General features: G+C 47.1%; 1 protein-coding gene across 4 annotated transcripts in view; it reads right to left on the reverse strand.

Moving 5' to 3' along the window:
• Positions 1-2,654: 2,654 nt before the first annotated feature.
• Positions 2,655-21,649, reverse strand: part of LOC136628659 (uncharacterized) — a 48,427-nt gene continuing 29,432 nt past the window's right edge. For all 4 annotated transcript variants that reach the window (XM_066604753.1, XM_066604752.1, XM_066604750.1 and 1 more), the window contains 6 exons: positions 15,462-15,756; positions 11,903-12,025; positions 11,741-11,823; positions 8,935-9,166; positions 7,317-7,414; positions 2,655-3,960 (listed from right to left, as the gene is read on the reverse strand). In XM_066604753.1, coding sequence (XP_066460850.1) covers positions 3,483-3,960; positions 7,317-7,414; positions 8,935-9,166; positions 11,741-11,823; positions 11,903-12,025; positions 15,462-15,756 — 1,309 coding nt within the window. In that variant the 3' untranslated portion in view covers positions 2,655-3,482. The remainder of the gene's footprint in view (positions 3,961-7,316; positions 7,415-8,934; positions 9,167-11,740; positions 11,824-11,902; positions 12,026-15,461; positions 15,757-21,649) is intronic.

The raw sequence follows: 21,649 nt of genomic DNA on the forward strand, positions 1-21,649 counted from the left end.
ATCCTTTCCTCCGCATCTCCGCTCACCCAGTAGCTGCGGAGGAAAGGATGTAGCTGTTTGATGAATTGATAAATCACAAGTTTCCATAAAGGCCGCTTTAGCCGTTCTATATCTCTGGGCACAAGATTTATCAGTGAAGCAAACAAAAATCGATGAATGAACAAACGCTAATTGATTGGAGAAACTACATGCGAGAACTTCGTTGCCGAGCCCTCCGAGATGCTCTACCAACGGCAGGGCCGGCTGAAATAGTTCAAATTCATGAGAGCTTCATGAGGGGGCGCCAGAAATACAATCGTGGAAATCTTGCTCCTCCGACTCATCTGAAGTATGGTCGTCGTATTGCGGGGCCTTGGATTTTCAGCCTGGTCTAGAAGCTGCCCGATGGAGTTCAGATGTTCCACATTTTACAGCGAAATGAGTGTACTTGGTGCCCATAATTCAGCACAATGTAGCATCTGGTACTATGATCATTTCAGACCAGTGGAAAGTGTATAGGAATATATCCATGTGGCCAGTCCTAATTACACTCACCAAACGGTGAACCATTCTGAAAATTTTGTTGCCCCGTTGACAGATGCCTACACCCAGCGCATCGAATGGGGCCATGTAAAAAGTGAAATACTAAGAGAAATGCGCGGCCCGTCACAGACGTTGTTACCCGGCCACTTGTGTGAATACTGGTGGCAGAAAACACATGCGATTCTCCATTCCACCATATATAATAATAATCTTTATTTGTATAGCGCCAACTTATTCCGCAGCTCTTATATATAATAAAAAAGCAAGGCAATGTCCGTTCTCTTGTAAGGCCAAGGCTTCTTTTGGTTTTCTTGTTGTTTGATGTTGTTTCTTGACCGATTCTTTATTCTTTGAAAACCTTTGGTGGACACATGCTGAATCCATGGGAATTATAAGCCAAACTTTACAGCTGTCTTCAAATTTGCTGCATCTTAGTTAGGAAATTTAGGAAAACCTCCTTCAAGGATGTTTAGTTTACGACATGAGTGCAATAACCTGCTATGACGACAGACCCCCGTAGATTAGGACATCTAGTCGATGCTGTAATTAACGCGATAATTGAGATTGCACTGGCCAAGAAGAAATATATAGTCATACTGATGGCACCTTCTTGCCAATGTGCCAGGGATGTGCTCACAGAATCCCTTATACACAGTCAAGGGCACATATTGGGTATATTTTGTAATACCTGGGATTGCACCTCAGTCCCTGCTGTGGGACGGAGCTATATAGAGTTGCAGTACCAGAAACAGCCACTATTAAAGGGAACCAATCATCAGTTTCTAGCGATATAAGCCATGACCGGCGCGATAATAACGAGAGTCCGCTCTTTCACACAGTTATCTTTGTTTGTCTGCTGATAAAGCTCGGGGTATCAAAGTTTATAATTTTGTTGCGCTGCATGTAAAGGCCACAAGGTGGTCCGGTGGGACTGCCAGACTGTCTGTGCTTGCATCTTGTTCTCCGTCCGCCCCTCTCGCCTCCTCAGACCTGGATGATGTAGTAAGCATCATCCATGCTGCTCTCCCAAGTCTCACGCGAGCGCCGTGAGGTTGTCCAATATTTAACCCATGCAGGGTCTCAGTTCAGCATAAACCAAGTATGCGTAACTTGTTTTTTTTTAGCAATGTGCCAGTTATCAAGTGACCAATTAGTGTCCTGCAGTGTTTGGAGCCCCGTCCCTATTACACTTCATACTGCCATCTAGTGTACATGAATATTCACAAGTACAGAATGCGTGAAAAGTCAATGTGATGCCCAAAACATTCACCGGTTATAGGATGTGACATACCCAGAAACCAGAGGAGATCAGAGGCCGCCTGTGTAATGAGCATCCCCTGTCTGCCCCCCAGAGCCCGTATCTGCGGGCATCAATCACCGCTGGGCTCCCTCGCTTGCGGTGAAGTGTGGCGGTTAGGTGTTGGAGGGGAGATTAATGTGGATTTGGTCATTTCTGTATTTGTGGTCATCCGTTTTATTACTCGCATTACTTCAACTTCTTCACAACAATTCTGGTTCAGAGGTTTTGGTTGAACTACTACCAGTAGCTTAAAGGGGTCTAGGCTTAATATTCTTTTTTTAATGTTTTTGCAGGTAATTAGAAGATAAAAGTTGCGTGCAAATACAGCATATCCCACATAGCAGTGTCCCCACTGCTTCCATATGTCATATTCAATGTAAACTCTGGCCTTTCCTCTGATGCCCCATCCTTGTATCCAAGCCGCTAGTTGACATAATCATGTGACGGCATGGTCCTGTGACGCACAGCGGCTGGACTATGCGGCCATCTGAGTGTCATATCACAGCAACATGTTGGGGAGTGCGGTTTGCATTGGATGTAGCTTTTGGACAGAGGTGAGCAGAATCGAGATGGGAGAATAAGAGGTAAGAAATAAATAAAGTGCAGAAAACTAGTTCAGCTGCACGACGGCCAGATGGGGGCGCCATGACAGGTGAGCGGGAAGAGTAGTTCAAATCCCTGACGCCTTCCTGTCTGTCATATGAAAAGTACTGGTAGATATTTCTTGGCTGGGATATAGTATTAGTTGTGCAGACTTGTCCACAGGAATACATTCAGGTGCTCCATTTGTGGTCCACACTAAAGGTGGATGGAAGAAGAGCGTCACACAGCCTCGTCCTATTGACTTTTATTGGAGGAGAAGGCTGTGCACAACAACTGATTGCCACTAGTGTTACACAGCTTAAAGGGGGAGCAAAGCCCTCTATTAAACTTCTGGCTCTGACCATCAATGCAGACATCCGGATCGGCTGCACTGTCAGCAGGCCTGAAGATCAGGTGATCGAGGGGATTCCAAGCAAAAGATACTCGCCGATCAACTACTGATGGCCCATCTTGAGGATAGGCCATCAATAGTAAATGCCCAGAAAGCCTCTTTAAATGGGTTTTCCAAGTCATTAAACAAATAGGCAAAAATGGTTAAAGTCAGCCTCCCCAACGGTCTCTGTGGTTACAGGGATGACGTTCTGTACACACAGGTATCCGCTGCCGTCAACCACTGGTCTCAGCAGTCTAGAGCCGTTCACTGCTGAAGCGGCCATTTGTATGTATATGGGAAGTCACAGCTGCAGTCATGGGAAATAAAGACCAGCGGTGACACCTGGTGGGGGAACCTATTTTTGTCTTTTTAACCATTTCCTGCCCTCTGCTTATTTTACTTGTGGAATAACTTGGTAGACCTCTTCAGGCTGTAGTGTAGACTTACCTTAAAGGGGTTTTATCACTACCCAGAAGTGCTTCACATCCACTCTGTGCGTGCTGGTGGACACTGACCAATCCCTGTCTATAGAGGGAGTGATTGGCTGCAGCAGTCACATGTCCTGGTCAGCAGCAACCAGGAAGGGCAGAGCAGTTGTGAAGCAACTTTACGTAATGGGAAAACCCCTGTAATGTTTAATTCTATGTACACGGCCGTGAGGGTCCCGTCTCCTGCTGTTCTGCGCTACTGCTGATGAAGCTGAGCACTGTTGTTCTTTAACTGTTCAAGTCTCTCAGATAGTCTTATTATCGTATGTCTTTGTCTCTGGATCTGTCGCTGCAAGGTTCTCACTTTCTTTTTGAGTTTTGTAGCATCGGGGTTGGAACGAAGGAGGTCGACGTCATCGTGTGCTGCTGAATAAGTGTGGTCACGGGGTCTGGGGGTCTCGGTTTCTTGGAATCCAGCTACAACCTCCATGGACCTAGAGTGTCCTAACTTTTGGTCTGTTGCGATTATCTGTTTTCTTCTACTTCTCCTTGCTCTGAAGACAGAAGGCACGGCCCTCGGGTGCAGGCGGGGGACAAGGATCCCAGGTCGTAAAATGTAATCTTTGTCTCTGAAATGGTCACTGCAGATTCTGCTGGATGCTGACAGCTTCCAATCAGAACACTGAAGAGCTTTAAGCCATTTGGAAAGTCGCTCAGGATTCTTCATAGGAAATCTATAAAAGGAGGAAATGATTCAGAGTGAAGATTTTTAAATGTATTTTATCAAAAAAATCATGAAATACAAACAGTGGATTCCTTTTCCAAAGTTTAGGCAAATGTGCTGGTTGCCAAGTTACCCGACGTGAGATGGGAAGAAGTACGCAATGGCATTTTAGCTTAACCTGTGACCCATTTGGGTGTCTGGTTGTCCGGTTTTGGTGGAGAATTGGCCTGACATGCATGATTATGCTCCATTATTGTTGAAGTGGACCCTACAGCTCTGCTGACCTGCCCATTTTAATAAATGACTGTGCCTCATGAAAACAATTCTGCCACACCTCTACTTATAACTCTGTTTATGGGGTGATGTGCCTATACAACACCTAATTGTCAATTTACTTTATAAACTCCGACTAGGAATAACAGAGGAAACAGACAGGCCCTTTATAGTGGGGTTGTCTCCTGAAGATACGTCCTTTATTGTAGCTCACATGACACTTCCCCTTCCTCTCTTATTAGTAAACTGCTGTGCTCACGACTCTTACTAAGCACACAGCGAAAACCACTCTGCTTGTCTGAATCAGTGCAGAGGCTGCTGCAATCACAAGACGTCATTAGCTAGAACATTTCTCTTATAGACAAAGACAGCCTGGATAAAATATAATAAATCTCTCATTTTATCTCTCTATCCATTAACCCCTTGAGTGGCACGCCCGGAAATTTTCCGGGACAAGCTCCATTGCCCATAGCGATGTAGCCCGGAAGATTTCCGGGCTATGTATCACTGTGGGAGCTGCAGAGCACAATGTCATAAGCTGTGGCAGTGCGCTCTGCCTGCACAGACCCACAGAGAACCAATGCAGGACTTTGAAAAACAGAAGCAGGAAGATATTGCCGATCTGCCAGCAATCTCCCGGTTCTGAATTCAAACTCCTGCACTGGTTTGTTTACAGGTTGCCATAGAGAGCATCTGCCGATGGTCTCTGTGGCAGGGAGAGCTGGTGCTTGGCAGAGGACAGCCAGGCACCAGCTCTTACAGCAGAGATCAGAGAAAACCTCCGATCTCCGGTGTGTTAACCCTTTACATGCTGCAGTCTATGTGACTGCAGCATGTAAAGGGCTGTCACCATCGGACCCCCGGAATGTGATCAGGGGGTCCTGATAGGTCTCTGTGGAAGTCTCCAATGGAAAAATAACATTAATACGGCTCTTGGAATGTGGCGACACAAAATGAAACCTTTAAGAAAAAAAAAATGTTTTAAATATACAAAAATAGCAAAACATAAAAAACCTGTATAAACTTGGTATTTCCGGAATCGTGTGACTCAGAGAATAACGTTATCACACTATTTATTCTGCACGCTGAACGCCGTAAACATGGAATCCAAAAAACAAATGGCAGAATTTCTTTTTTTTGCTCCCCAATCTCCTTACAAATTTTTTTACAAAAGTTATGCAATTCATTATATATACCCAAAAATGATGGCATCAAAAAGTACAACTTGTCCTGCAAAAAACAAGCCCTCATACGGCCGTGGAGAAATGAAAAAGTTATGGCTCTTGGAACGTGACTGGAAATGTAATGATTGGCCCATTTAAAAAACCTGCCCTGGTGGGTCTGACAGGGGGGTAAGAAACCCGTCACTGAAGGGGTTAAAGAACCTGCCCTGGTGGGTCTGACAGGGGGGAAGAAACCCGCCACTGAGGGGTTAATGATGTGATATGATGATCAGATATGCTTCTACATCAGCAAGGAGGAAGTAAAGGGCTGAAGTAATTCAAGTATCCTCCATGTGAAAACGAATAGAGTTTGCAGCCTGAGCTAATAAATTGCCCTCTAGATTAGAGACCAGATGACACCCGGAGGTGCCAAACCACCAGAATCTTCAGATCACTGGTAGTAATTATAGAGCCCTTTGATCTTGGAGATCAGCGGCAGCCCATCAGACCTGAACAATGTGATCTGTGATCCTTATCACACAGCTGATTGTCAGAGGCCTTGGCGCCGCCGTCATCCCGATGATTCATCACTCCAGTGCTTGCATAGAAGTGATAATCGTTCAGTGAATGGAGCTGGCGGGAGATGCTTCCAGTCGCCCGCCTCTATTCACAGTAAACAGGCAGTCATTCATAGATGAACGGCTGCCTGTTTACGAGGGCCGATCGGCGTTTAATTTTTATGCCTGCCTAAACTGAACGGTAAATGCCAAGCAAATAAATGGCGGTTTGTGGTTCAGTCGCCGGCAGGGATGACACTGAACGATCCAACACTAAGCTGTGCGATAATCATTTCATGTAAAAGAGCCCCGATTCTCTGTATATAGCTCAAAGTCCATTTCTATAGACTCCACTGATTTAACCCCTAATAGTCATACTAAAATTGGAAAACTCCTCCCACATGTCACTTTGTTTATTGTCGATTTTGAATTGATGTCTCACGTAAATATATCTGGGCAAGAATATCAGTCGCCTTGAGGGCATTGTCAGCCGCTCAGTGACAGAACTCAAATTAGCTTAAAGAAACAGTAAATCGTTTCCTTTTTTATGTTGCAGTAGTTTTTCTATTCTTCCATCGGTGCGGCTGGCGGACATCTTGTATTTTGCGGATTTTGATTTCGGATGCATAGAACGTGAGGGTAACTTTGTGATCTTTTGGTTGGATGTCTCCGTAGTTGGGCTTTATTTCTATGGCTTTCCCCGTGGTGTGTATATTATGTTTACGGGTCCGGACAGTTATGAGGACACTACATTGATACAGGTTACAGTCCGCTTCACTACCTAAGTGTGTGGCGCCACATTCCAGGACATTTTTATGTTCCAGTCGGCAGGGCGGTACGAGGGCAGAAAACGAACGGTGGGTTAATAAAATAATTAAAATGACAAAACGTCCTTAAAGGGTTAAAGTGACATCAAACGCCTGTTGGCAGCACTGATACAACCGGAGGAGAGAAAGGAGCTCTGTTCCTCCAAATCTGTAATGTCCTTTTCCTGCAGAATGAACAGAGGCGGTCCTAAACTGCTGGGGGTTAATTAGCAAGATTTCACTAATTGGTCTGCCATTCTCTGACATACAGCATCAGTGGCCAATGGGATATCAGTCCTCTTTGTGAACTAGCAGTGAATTAACACTAAGGTGTTAATTGGGGGTGCTGGGAGCGGGACCCGGGGTGATCAGCTGATCGCCAAAGAGGTCACATTGTGGGGGCGTTACACTCTGATGGGACAACCCCTGCATAAGAGGTCGGCTCTGAGGACTCCTACGAATATGCCCTGGCCTAGGAGAATGCGCGGCTCTGTGAGAACCTCCTTTGTTGCTCATTACACAAGACCTCCTTCATGCGTACAAGAAAAAACGTATCAGATCGCTTACCTATAAAACCTTTTTCCACATCCTTTACCAAAGACACTTTTGCAACCATGTACTGCACAGGTGACTGCTGCGCGCCTCGCCAAACATCCGTGTGTTACCTAGAAGGCAATGCAGAATATGATATATATGAGTTTAAGCCATTTTATGAAGCCGATTTGGGGAACAAATGTGCAATTTCTACCAGAACATACAATGCTGAGGAACTGAGAGAACGACGGCTTGGGGTCACATTGCTTCCCCCGTACTAGTGCTGCAGCTAGCACGGTCTTCAAAAGAATATTTCTCCTTTTGTGGTCCACACTTCTGATGGGACATGAACTGTAGGCCCTTTTACACGGAACGATTAGCATTCAAAGTGCAGCCAATGATGGAATGATAAATCCTTCAGTTTTCGTTCATTTTCTACAGGACTAAAATTACGGTTGGCTCCTTCACCAATCACTGGGATGAATGCCGATCGTTCAGTCACTTATACAGAGAATGACGGATCGAGACAACGATGTAGCGGACAGTCGATACATTGTTTGGTGGAAATGGGACTTTGTTTCTACTGTCAGCTGCTTGCTTACTGGGAACATAAGGGTTACAGAGCTCTCTTCCAAATGTCCTATTAGAGGTGCTGCAGCAGGTTATAAAGTTCTCCCCGTCCATGAAATAGGCAAGAACTTTAGGATCGGTAGAGATCCAAATACTGGGACTCCCACCAATCCTGAGAACGGAGGCCCCAAAGGTCCCCACATGAATGAAGTGAGGGACGCACATGCACACTGCCACTCCATTCATTTCAAAGCAATCTCTGGAGCTCCCATTGAAATGAATGGATCAATGGTGCACCCCCTGCAGGAAAGATTGAGACCTGCATTCTCTGGATCGGTGACGATAGCCGAGAACAAGGAATCAAACAGTTATTCCCTGTACTGTAGATAGGGAATAAATGTGTAACTCTGCACAGCCCCTTTAAGGCATTTTAAATTAATGGAAGGCGATTCCCAATAGAGGCCCCACCTAGATGCTACAGCTGTAAGCCAGTAGGTCTATGCATCGCACAAACATAGGGATTTCAGCGGGCGCAGCCTTTCAGGCTCAATGGCTCTTCTCCCCAGCAGTGACACCATTTTTTAATTTAAAGGGATTGTCCAAACGAGATAACCATGAGAAGACATTTCTGTTGTAACTCCACACTGATTGGCCAAAAGTGATGTTTCACTTGTTTGCTCATATTCTATATGAAGAAGGATTAAGGAAGCGTTAACTTGGTAGATGTGAGTGTATTTCCAGCATCAGGAAACAAAGAGTGAAAAAACATTAAGTCTAAAAAACATTTCTGTGTTAGTGTAATGCCGCCCATTTATCCTTCGTACAGAACAATATCATCTGTGGCTTCCTCTGAGATGGGGGACTCCTCCTGGATAGATTTGTGGGTCCCAGAAGTTAAATCGCATCTAACTAAGATTTCTGACATTAGTGGAAACCCCTTTAAGGACGGCTGGTCTGGATGAGAAAACCTTTAGTCTGAGAAGGAGATCCCTGGTGCCCAAAGGCGAGGACGGTGCCATACTAAGTGAGAGAGGATGAGAACTAGTTGGGCATACTGGGCAGCAGCATGGCATTGTGTTACCTGTCGTGTACTTGGAGAGTCTCCCACGGCTTGAATCTCTGTAGGCAATGCAATGAAGAGAGAAGGCACGGCGCCCGGTCCTAGCTGAGGGCCTGCCGCTCCCGGATAGAAGATGTAGTCTTTTTCAGTAAAATGATCGCTACAAATGCTGCCAGATGATGAAGTCGGGCAGTTTTCACAATGCGTCGCCACAAGCCACTTGGACAAGAGTTCAGGGTCTTTCCATGGGAACCTGCACACAGTTTTCAATACGTCATATTTTATTATCACAATGACATGAGATAATCAAGTCTGAAAGCTTTTAATCTATAAGGGGTCACACTCCAGGCCCATCCCGCCACGTCATTTTATATAGCCCACGAGGTCCAGATGCAGAAGAGCCTCTGGCGCACTGTGGACTCGTCTCCGGCCTGCTGCAGGGTATTTGGTTCGCGACATCAGGTGCCTGCGGACTGACCGCTGTGGCGTTTGCTGCATCCCCTGTCTACTTCTACTATCCTGTAGTACAGCGCTGCTCGCCACGGCGCAGACCGTGAGGCGGCTTGTACATCCCAGCAGGTCCTCGCTGCCATCCTGCAGAGTCCAGTCTGCTCTAGCCACCTGTCCGTATCCTGGGACCCCGCTGCACGGATCAGAGAGGACGTTGTTATACTGCTGCTTGACCTGATGAGTAAGAGCTCTGTCCCAAGTAGTGTTTTGGGAACCCTTCACCAGGTTCTGCTGACTCCCATAATCTTTCCTTTTCTCTGACTACCTGGCAGTCTAGAGTTAATTGTCTGTTGGGTACTTGTGCCCCAATTTTTCTGGAGTAGAACCATGCTCTGGTTTGTCTGTTCTCTCCTCTCTTTAGTATATCCTTTATAATATAGTCCTACAATTACAAATGATCTTTAAGGTGACCAGAATGCTGATGTGGCCCTCCGTAAATTAATTTGACACCCCAAATCGATAGTATATGACAACTCAGATGCTGCCAGCCAAAAAATAGAAGTAAAATACACACACTCATAGTCTAGTCCCATTATTACGGCCACCTACTTTCCATGTCGGCAGTGTGTAAGTGACGTGTGGCTTGGTGAGTATACAAGGTGGGTGACGGGCCGTCTGCTCACATATCACTTGTCAAGCGGTATTTCTCAATCAGCGCAGTCTGACAACGGTTCGCGAGTGGCTGTGGTGGAAGTGTGTCATGAGTGAACAAGTGGCACCATTGGGAATAACCGATGTGGACGCTGCAGAGCACCATGTGTGAGTGATGTGAAAGGTGAACGCTGGCTACGAAGGTGTGAGAGGGCCGACTAATACGCTGCAGGGGAGCATCTCACCATGAAAATGAAGCAGGGGGCTACCAGACACGTCTAAAACAACACTCTGTATGGGGGTCCGAAGTAGACGGATGGTCACTGCACCTATACTAACAAAGGGGCATAGCAGTACTGGAATTGGACCACCGCTGATTGACAAAGGGTTGCCTTCTATAACCTCTTCCCGATAAAGGACGTAGGTTTACATCCTGCAGCATCAGGGTATGTATGAAGAGAGATCGCGGGGGCCCGAAATTCCCCAGCGATGTTCAGGGGTCCTGTAAGCCCCCCCCCCAATGAGATAGGGAGATGTGCAGGTGTCATGGCAGCCGGGGGTCTTCTGAAAAGCCCCAGGGCTGCCTTAGCAGACTGCCTATCAAGCCATCCCCGTGGGACTACATCATACTGCTGGAGCAATCAAAGCATCCCTAGTTGTGGTACCCCAGGAAGGGGGGAGGGCTAAAGAAAAAGTAAAAATAAGATCAATAAAGTTTTGCTAAAGTATTAAAAAGTTTAAATCACCTCCTTTTGGCATATCTATAATAAAAAAATCTAACTCATTAAACAAAAATACATATTTGGTATCATTGCATCTGTAAAAGTCTATCAAAGTAGCGCATTAATTACCCCGCACGTGAGCGTCCGAAAAAAAAGAACGCCAAAAATGCACTTTTACAGTCACCCCGTCTCCCAGAAAAACTGCAATAAAAAGCGATCGGAAACTCGTATGAATTCCAAAATGGTACCAATGTAAACCACAGGACATCTTGCAAAAAATGAGCCCCCGCACAACGGTGTCGACGGAGAAACGAATAAGTTATTGTGCGCAGAAGATGGCGGCAGAAAAAGTTAGTACAGCAAAAAAAAAACCAAAAAAAAACCAATGACACAAGTTTGGTATCGCAGTAATCGCACCGACCTGCAGAATAAAGTTATCAGGTCATTTTTGTTGCAGTTTGTGCGCCGTAGACACAAGACGCACCGAAAGATGGCGGAATGTCATTTTTTTCATTTCACTCCAATTAGAATTTTGTAAATGTTTTTCAGCACATTATACGGTACATTAAATAGCAGCATTGAAAAATACAACTCGTCCCGCAAAAAACAGTGAGCCCCCATACAGCGACGGATCAAGGAGTTACCATCATCCATATGGGAGGCACTCCGAATTGATTGAACCCATCCTAGCACCCATATATGCAGTTTGTCTTCCCGGGGCAGATGGGATCTTCCAGAAAGACCACCACATGGCTAAAATAGTCCGACAGTGTTTGGAAGGGCATGACCAAGACTTCCAAGTACTTCCCTGGTCCCTAATTCCCTGGACTTGAACCCAATTGAGCATCTGTGGGAACACGTCAATGGATCCTCCCCCACGCACCCCGCTGAATAGAGCCACTGCCAGCCCGTCTAGCTGCTGTCCGTGCGGCACACGGCGGTTACTCTGGATATTAGCTAGTGGTTATAATGAGGTGACTCATCTGTATAAGGACTTCGGTTACCTGAAGAACAGTTGCTGGCTTCCCTCATAATCAGTATTACTGCACCCACGGACGGCACAAGTCTTCATCTTGTCCACCTCATTCTAGAAACAGAACAAGTGTGAGGACCGACTACTGGGATTGGCAATGAAGCCTTCAGTCCGGCCCGCTCGCTGGCTTTACCTTTTCATCTTGGCCTCCATTTGTCTCTTGTTTTATAATTAGTGGTGAGAAGTTTTGGGGCGGAATTACATTTCTCTTGGAATTCTGCCGTGATGCGTTCGTGTCCTTCGGTTCAGATGGCGGCTGTAAAACACAAACACACATATACAAGGTGACATCTACAGATGGTCGAGAGGTCAGTGCAATGGCAGAACAGTGCAGGACAATTAGCATTGGACTCATAATGACCAGAATGTTCCTTTCAATGGAAACACAAACACCTTTGTAGAAGTATCAGGTCAGCTATGTGAAAACAGAGATAAACGGTCATCCAGTTCTTAAAAACGGATGACCCATCCACAGAATAGGATACTTAGACTAGGTCCTCCCAATGCTTCTGGTGCATGCCATCGGTGACCGTCACAGGCAGCAGTTGTGACATCATCCCATGAAAGGCCGACAGTGCGCATGTACACTGCCGAGTGGTCTTCGGCCTTCCCCACCGACGCTTCCCATTTTGTGAATTCCAGAAGATGTAAATCTGGCTGGTCTGATATGGACTGGCCGTGGACTGGAACTGCAGTAAAGGTTTTGAATTTGTAACCCACTCATGGTAAGGAACTTTGAGAAGGCATTAACGGGAAAGTGTTTTCTGACTACATCAAGTCATCGGTTGAGGTTTGGTTGCTTTCCATGTTTCAGATGCATACAGTGCAGCTGGGATCGCCATAGTGTTCAGAAGTCGTATCTGTGTTTGGAATGGGAGTGAGGTGGTAGACCATACCGGGCGTAGACGTTGGAAAGTCACCCATCCCAGTAGACATCATGTTCAGTATTTCCATCACTGGTAATTGTACTACCTACGTAGACAAACCGGTCGACCTTTTGCAACCGCTGTTGTTGGTAAAGTGTGATTGAGGCATTTGTGGGTGTCATGTATGCAACTCGCATGACCGGTGTCTTCTCGTAGTTAATCCATAAACCAACCATCGCCACTTCTTGTTCCAGAGCTGACGTTGTTAGTTGGAGTTTGGGGAAAGACTGTGTGAGAAGAGCTACACCATCCACAAAGTCCAAGTCAGCAAGATAGAATAGGCCTCAGCCTAAGGAGCCGGCGATCATGTGATTGCCGACAACCCCAATATCAGACCTTCAGGATCTTAGCAGGCCCTTGACCAGCTCTGACAGTGACTACTGTCACACAAGAGGGATGCTTTCCCTTGTAACTGGGGCGCCTATGGATGTTCCAGTTACAGTAAAAAGTGTAAAATGAAAAAGAAAAAAAACAAAAAAAGCCGTGTGAATGACCCCCAAATGTCTTACATGACATTATGGGCCACACAGCTGTTACAAAAAGTTACAAAAAAAAGGTACAGAAAAATTACAGAATAAAATAAAAGTATATATATATATATATATGGTTAGTCTCCCCCTCGGTGGACCCTGAAGGAAGATTTCTTTTTCTTAAACTAGAAGCGAAGGGTCATACGTTAACCTTTGCTAATGCGTATCTTCCCAATCAGAATCAGATTTCATATGCCTCCAGAGTCTTGAGAGAACTAGCGGAGTTTGCAGACGGCTCAAGGATCATCTTGGGTGGGGACTTTAACCTGGCCCTGGACCCTCTCCTGAATACGTCTTCGGGTAAGTCCTCTGTCTCCCGGGCAGCAGTACGTTAAATTCCCTGCGTCTGGTAGATCTGTGGCACATCCTTCACCCGGGGGTCAGGGACTAGTCTTTCCACTCGGCAGCACATAACTCCCACAGTAGAATAGATCTCCCAATGATCTCCCCGTCCAACTGGAGGCCTGGGAAAAACACTATGGCACTGGGCAGGCTTGACCGCTTTCAGGTCCTCTGATGGGCTTAGAGGGTGGTTGGAGTCAGGCACCCCCCGAGTTAAAGGAGAGGCTGGGGCTGATGTGGAAGATGAGTAAGATCGGTTGCGGGCCACCGCACCCTCCTCCCTTTGTCCGCCCCCTTGTGTTCCTTCCTAGATGTGGTGCTCCATAGTCCGTGTCTATATCTAGGGGTGTCTGTCACTTGGGATGTAACCTGAGAAGTTTGTCTTGTCTCATCGCACCCTCCGATTACTGTAGACATTATAATGATGAGTAATGCCCACAATTACCCGCTCCGATACGCTTTTATCCCAATTTTTTTTTCTTCTTTCTGGTTTTTACGAAAGTTATATTATTTCTGTAAGTTGAAAACCTAATAAAATGTTTTATAACCAAAAAAAAAATATATAGAAAAAAGAAAACAGCCCACCGCCAACCTAACCTGTCGCCGTACCCACCCTGCAATCCGATAAACAAATCATACGCCAAAACACCTGGAACAAAATGGCAAATCATTGCTCGACCTGATTTTAACAGAAAGATAATAATTTTATAAATAAAGAACTATAAATTAAAAAAAAAATATTTAATTTATTTTTTTTTTACTTTTAAAACACATTACCCTTAATAGAATAAAAAAAAAATGGAAAAAAAAATATTAAAAATAAAATTGTCCTATTTGGTGACGAAAAAAAAAAAAAAAAAAAAAAGGAGGAAAAATTATTTTGGCAGGCCAGGGAAAATAAACAGGGCCATAAAACCAATCGCTAAAAAGTGTCTGGTCTTTAAGGAGTTAAAGTGATACAAACTGGAAAAGAAGTCATCAAAGGATACAAATAGGATATAGAAATGGTATATTGACACGATACGGAAGAGCAATGTAATATTATACTTAGCATCCATGCCATGCGGTCGGCTCCCTGGGGCCCCCTGCTGTCCTGTCCTAGGCTGCCATCATTCTGCAGCCGTACCTCTCCTCTTCTGTGCGCCATGGAGGATGCGACGCGCTAAGCTGACACATTATCTGTTCTCCAACCAGTTGTTAGCCTCTTCTTATCAGCAATATCTTCCCATAAACAATGTTCAGCCAAAGGCCCCTTTACACGCAACGATTATTGTTAACCAACCAAAATAAACGACAATCGTCCGGTCTGAACGCGGCCAACGATCGGGCGACGAACAAACAGTTTGCTTTTCGTTCATTAAGTCGGCGTGACGTATACGGTGAATGGGAGGGGCGGGATGTATCTGCCTCTATAAACAGGCGGACTCTGACCACATCCCCAAGTGAGCACCAATTAACCCTTACTATAAGAGAGTGTGTGATCGTGGGGGGTGTAGAGGGGTCTGCTTGGCTTCTATAACTGGCTGCACACGTGTGAAAACATCTTACATGCTAAGTGGGCATCCATGTTCCCTCCATGTATCCCCAAAATATCTGGAGCTGGAATACCAGTCTAATATCTGTATTACTTACCGCTTTCTACAGCTGAACCTTTGGACTAGGGGCTCATTCAGAAGTGTGTGATTGACATCCATGTGCCGCCCGTGTATCCAGAGACTTTACACGGACGCACACAGTAATACTCGTTCACAAGTGTTCTCAAACAGACCCATAGCCACTCGGCCACGCACGGATGAAGTCACTCTGCTGTGTTTGTATATACGTCTGCAGTCAGGCTCATCCATGTGAATAAGCCCCAATCTTGTAGACATCTAGCGGCATGTATATCAGGTACCTGAAGGGCATGGCGAGTCCCGCGCTGACGGCCGATCACAACAACTTGCTCACAGATCTTCTTGCTGAATGTTTTTTTCTTTTCAAGTCGCTCTTTTAAGTGGTTTGGGAATCCATCAAACACAGACGGCACGGCGTCTAGTCGCAGGCGGGGGACCATCGCTCCCGGACGCAGCATGTAGTCCTTTTCCGTAAAGTGGTCGCTGCAGATTCTGCTGGACGCAGAAGGCTTCCAGTTTTTACGTCGTATAGCCATAACCCATTTGGACAAGCGGTCGGGATCCTTCATGGGGAACCTGCGGGAGACATTGTGTTCGTGTTAAACGTGTTGTCTGAGTTATTTATTTATCCCTGCTCCCCATGGCAAAAACCGATAAGCTACTCCATCCCCCTCCTCCGGCTCTCCGCATGTCCAGCTCTGGCCCCCGAGGCGTCGCAGACTGCTGCAGCCAATCACAGACACTGGACAGGTTAGGGGAGGTGCCTAGAGCAGCAGGAATTAAAAACAAAACAAAAACTTCTCACACCCCCTTTAAAACAATTAGTTTAAATTAAGAGGTACAATGAATGGCAGATGTAACATCTGAAGTGTCCGTCCAATTCTGTTCTCCCACCTGATCCGACATTAAGAGAAGCTAGTGCATGCTGGATGGTACAGTTGCCAGGGCAACCATACGATGCCCGGACAGTATGGTGCAAGGGGTCCCATTCTAATAAATGCAGGAGAAAGTCTGGGCATCGTATGTATCGCTTGACAATGGAACGACAGTAAATACCCGGGACTTGTAGACTTCTCTGACAAGTTTCTAATGGCACTGTAAAAAAGTTGTGTGCCTTCAAATACTTTACCAGCTGGGCATTGGTTAAAAGAAAAAAATACTTCCCTGTCTTCACCCCCAGGGCACCGCTGCCCCATCCCCATCCTCCACCACTGCGGCCCATCAGAGGCTGCAGCTGTGACCTTGACCAACTCCTGGTATCATTGGCAGGAGTTTGGAAGGTGACACTGCAGTCTTTGATTGGCCAGAGTGGTCACCTGACTTCCAGTGGCAGTGGGGTGAGGACTGGGCAGTGGAGCCAGACAGCGGTGCCCCGGGGGTGAAGACAGGGGAGTAGGTGTTATTTTTTTTATTTGAAACCAGCCCACCGCCTCACACCCATGACGCACGGACTGCTTTGTAGTAGATCAGTAGAGTATAGATCATGCAACTCCGAGAACTTAGCCAATTCCACAAAAACTGGACTCCTTTACAAAGACGGTCTAACAGTAGGACTCTCTTAGTCGTCTGCAGCAACCAATCACAGCGCAGCTTTCCTTTTACCAGAGCACTGATTGGATGCTACAGACTGCAAGGCGAGTCTTACTGTTGGACCGTTTGGGTAAATGAGGCTCAGTGACCGATGTGACGACACTCTCCTCTAGGTGTTCCATAGGAACAGAAAAATGTAAAGAGCAGCATGCCTGATCTGTCACATGACAGACATAATGGCGTCCAATGGGACTTCCTGACTTTATTGGGTTCCATCACAGAGTCCCTCATTTAAATGGAACAAATAGTCCAGCATGCATGTTATTTTTTTTCTAACACTTATAGCAGAAGACCTTGATGGGCCCTCCGAATTCTACAGAAATGCATTAAAGAAGTCTTCCCATCTTGGCCTTTACAGCATATATCATACATAGCTGATTGGTGAGTCGCCGTTGTTCTGTCCTGGGATGGACACACAGGCAGGACTGACCACAGTACAGGTGAGCAGAGCCAGTGTGCCCATCACAGAACAGAATTGTATCCCTTAGGGCCTAACCAATGAACATTCCTATCAGATGACAACAAGCAGAGATCCTGATACATAAGAGGACTTGATACAGAGAGCCGTGGTGGGTTGTGAGGATGACAGCAGAGAGGACAGAGGAGGGTGCTGCTGCTAACAGGGAATCCTCTGCTGCTGCAGCTTGTGTCCACGGCTCTGTACTGCGCTGCAGATACTTTATGTTACTACTATGTTGCCGCTTGGGTCTGGGCAGTGAAGTCGGTCTCTCACCTGGCTGAAGTTAAAGGATTGTACATGAGCAGACATTCATGTGGGAAGCAGCCACCGCAGCCAATCAGGAGGCTGGAATCAGCACATGTGACGGGGCGGAGCTACGCGATGACGCGTACAAGGGGGCGGAGCCAGAACGCCGCTGCTGCCGGACCGAGCCGAAGGGAAAAGACCCATCTGCGCAAGCGCATCTAATCGGGCGATTAGACGCTGAAGTTAGACGGCACCATGGAGACGAGGACGCCAGCAACGGAGCAGGTAAGTGAATAACTTCTGTATGGCTCATAATTAATGCACAATGTACATTACAAAGTGCATTAATATGGCCATACAGAAGTGTATAGACCTACTTGCTGCCGCGGGACAACCCCTTTAAGGCTGGTGAAATATAAAAGGGGATTTAAGAGAGCTGTGCACCAATTAGATCTTTGCTTGCAGACGGAGCCAATCAGGTGACAAAGCCTAGAGGAGTGAAGACGGTTGAGTGTGAGGATGACAGTTGGGAGGAGACATGAGCATCTACACGGGCCCCGAAAAGTCTTCAGCTCCTTTCACTTTATTACATTTCGTTATGTTGTGTTCCCCTCATTCTGCACTCAGGACCCCATGATGACCGTGACAACAGAATAGGGGAAATCTTTGTACATTTTTTAAAAATAAAAAACTACCATTTTGCATTGGCAGACGTATTTATGCCCTTTGGTAGGACACCCTAAATGTAGCTTCTGGGCGCCCATTTATCTCCCCCCCCCCCCCCCCCAACACCCCCTGGTGCAACTTTTAAAGGAAAAGAAAAATAAAACTGAATTTTAACAGATGACAGGTTAAGCGGTTGCCCTTCAATTTCTTTCCCTCTTAACACCTAGACAGGCGCTCCCATTGCCGGGGGACAATCTACCCAACTACCCCAGATCTTATCAAATATCTCCGGCATCCCCTGGCCATATACGTCAGTTTGTACATTGGGATTTCAGAGTTTACCACCCGGCCCCATGTGTTCCTGGTCGGCCACCCAGGGTGTTTCCAGTTTAGTAAAATTACTTTCTTGGCGTAAAAAAGCAGCAACTTATACAATGTTCGAGTTGCTGCAGCCACCGGTAGGTCTCCAACAAGACCAAAGAGGCACACTCCAGGGTGCATGATTCTTGGGCCCCCCAAATGTGCCTCCATGAGTACGAGAACGTCCCTCCAGTAGTCTTGCAAGACCGCACACTCCCAAAACATGTGCATGACAGTCTGTCTGACCAGTCTGTCTGGATGAGTCTGTCTCTAGCGCTAACCAAAGGGGGCCCAGAACCCCTAAGTATGTCCTCATCCTCAGGGATGTTGCGCTAAATGGGCACAGAAGCTCGACAATGGTTTAACAAGGTTGCACATCTGCTCCAAGCCCTCCAGCCGCGTCAGAGACAGTGAAACAGATAGACACCCAAATTGGGCCCTGACTACATCCCGCAGCTGGTTATACCTAAAGTAGGCATTCTCAGGCAGGCCATGGGCTAGCTGCAGGAAGGTGCAGAACACACCTTCACTGACTATATCAGAGAGGACATGAACGCCCCAAAGTCTCCGGGAAACGCTGAAAATGCAGCAAATTGGGATTATTCCACAGGGAGGTATGTGGGGACCACGTGGCCCCTCCTCAGTGGACAGCAGCAAGGCACAATGCCAGATCTTGAGTGTCACCAGCATGGGGGCGGGCAAAGGGACAACAGAAGACAGGGGACCACTCAGCAGCAGCCCCCGCAGGCTCTGGGCGGGGCCCACCACCAGATTATAATCTGACGAAGACAGCCACCATCCCGCATATACCAACTGGCCAGCCAAATAATAGTAGAAATGTGGTAAGGCTAGTCCTCCCCGCTCGCTCACAGAGTCTGTAGTCTAATCCTGGGTGTGGTGCCCCTCCACACAATACGTAGCACAATCACGCAGAGCATAGTAGAAAACTTTTTTGGAACCAACGTTGGGCTAGTTATGCATCATGTACAAAAATTTCAGCAGCAGTTTCATTTTCAGCAAATTTATTCTGCCCACCAGAGTAAGCAGGAGAAGCGCCCAGCGCACCGCCATCTCCTCAGCCCAGCCCAGGAGGGGAACCAGGTGAGAGTCGTCAAGAGTGGAGATCCCTGCTGACACCTTTATGCCCAAATAAGTTGTCTGAATGGTCCAACTTAGCGGGGCGGGCAGCGAAAGCTCAGCGGCCACAGGATCCACTGCCAGCAGGTGGGTCTTGTCCCAATTACCCTTGATGCCAGAGTTCATGCCAAATGCGTCAAATATAGCCAGCACTGAGTCAAGAGAAGACTCCGGTTCTTGGAGAAAGAGGAGAGTGCCATTCGCATAAAGCACAATGCAACACTCTTCATGATTGCTCCGTTTAAACCCCTTTACTATCAACGATGTTCGACCCTGGATCTCAAGAGGCTCTAAGACCAGGGCAAACCAGGCGGGGGACAGAGGGCAGCCCTGCCTCATACCCCTACCCAGGGAAAACTGAGCAGAAACGTGAATATTGGTTTTGATATTGGCCACCGGGGAGTCATATAGGATCCCGACCCACTTAATAAAGGCTGGCCCGAAGCCAAACAGCAGCATCACTGCCCACAGGTACTTCCATTCTACGGAGTCGAAGGTCTATAAACACCAAGGTGCGCTTCCCACAGTTAGTGTGCTCATACGACAGATGGTTGAAAAGTCGCCTCAGGTCTGCGCTTTTGCCAGGCATGAAGCCGGACTGGTCAGCGTGTATGATCTCCCCAAGAACAGAGTTTATACGCGTCGCCAATATTTTCGCATAAATTTTAACAACCATATTAAGGAGTGAAATGGGGCGGTAAGAGCCGCAGTCTGTAGGGTCCTTGCCAGTTTTAGGGATCATGACTATTAGGGCCATGCACATGTTATCTGGCAGAGCCCCCTCCCGCAGGATAGAGTTGTACAATGTTAGGAGTCATGGGGCCAGGAGTTCCACATTCTTTTTATACCACTCCCCAGGACCCCGTCCACGCCTAGTGATTTCCTGTTGGGGAGCGACTTAATTGCTTCCGTTATTTCCTCTTTGCTCAGGGCTCCATCCAGATAGGCTGCACTATCCTGGCTCAACAAAGAGAAGGGGACACTCTTGATCATCTTTAAGATGATTTTGCAGCTTGATTGGAGTCACCTGTGGTACATTCAGCTGATTGGACATCATCTTTAAAGATATCCCACCCCGCCCAATTCCCCAAGTCTATATAAGTTCTCCCAGTTCACAATGCATATCAGAGACATGAGGAGGTCAGAACTGCCTGTAGAGATCAGAGACAGGATTGTGTGGAGGCTCAGATCTGGAGAAGCTGCAAAACCATTTCTGCTGCCCTGAAAGTTCCCAAGAGCCCAGCGGCCCCCATAATACTTACATGGGAGAAGAACCAGGACTCTTCCTAGAGCCGCCGACCCACCAGACTAAGGGGGAGAGGAGTCTTGTAAGAGAGGAAACCAAGAGCCCAGTGGACCCCATAATACTTACATGGAAGAACAACCAGAGCTCTGACCCCCCTTTCCCCCTAAGGGGCAGAAGGGCCTCGGTAAGAGAGGTGACCAACAACCCAAATCACTCTGGCCAAGCTTCAAAGATCCTGTGTGCAGATGGGGGAAACGTCCAGAAGGTCAACCATCCCTGCAGCCTCCACCAATCTGGGGTTTATGGAGAAGCAGCCATAAAGAAGCCTCCTCAGTAAGAGACATAAAAGCCGCCTGGAGTTACAAAAGAGACCCTAAAGACTGCGAGAAACAAGTTTCTCTGCTCTGATGACACTGAGATGGAACTTTCTGGCCTCTAAGTGTTCTGTGTGGAGGAAACCAGGCGCCGCTCATCACCTGCCCAATACCATCCCTACGGTGAAGCTTGGTGGGGGAGCATCATGCTGGGGGAGGGGAGACCGGTCAGGTTGAATGGAAACCAGGCCCGCACTCAGCACTGGCGCAATACCATCCCTACAGTGAAGCCTGGTGGTGGAGCATCATGCTGGGGGAGGGGAGACCGGTCAGGGTGAATGCAAACCAGGCGCCGCTCATCACTGGCCCAATACCATCCCTACAGTGAAACCTGGTGGTGCCATCATGCTGGGGGAGACCCGTCAGGGTGGATGGAAACCAGGCGCCACT

The sequence above is a fragment of the Eleutherodactylus coqui genome, chromosome 5 (genome assembly GCF_035609145.1).
Source record: "Eleutherodactylus coqui strain aEleCoq1 chromosome 5, aEleCoq1.hap1, whole genome shotgun sequence".
NCBI classification, from domain to species: domain Eukaryota; kingdom Metazoa; phylum Chordata; class Amphibia; order Anura; family Eleutherodactylidae; genus Eleutherodactylus; species Eleutherodactylus coqui.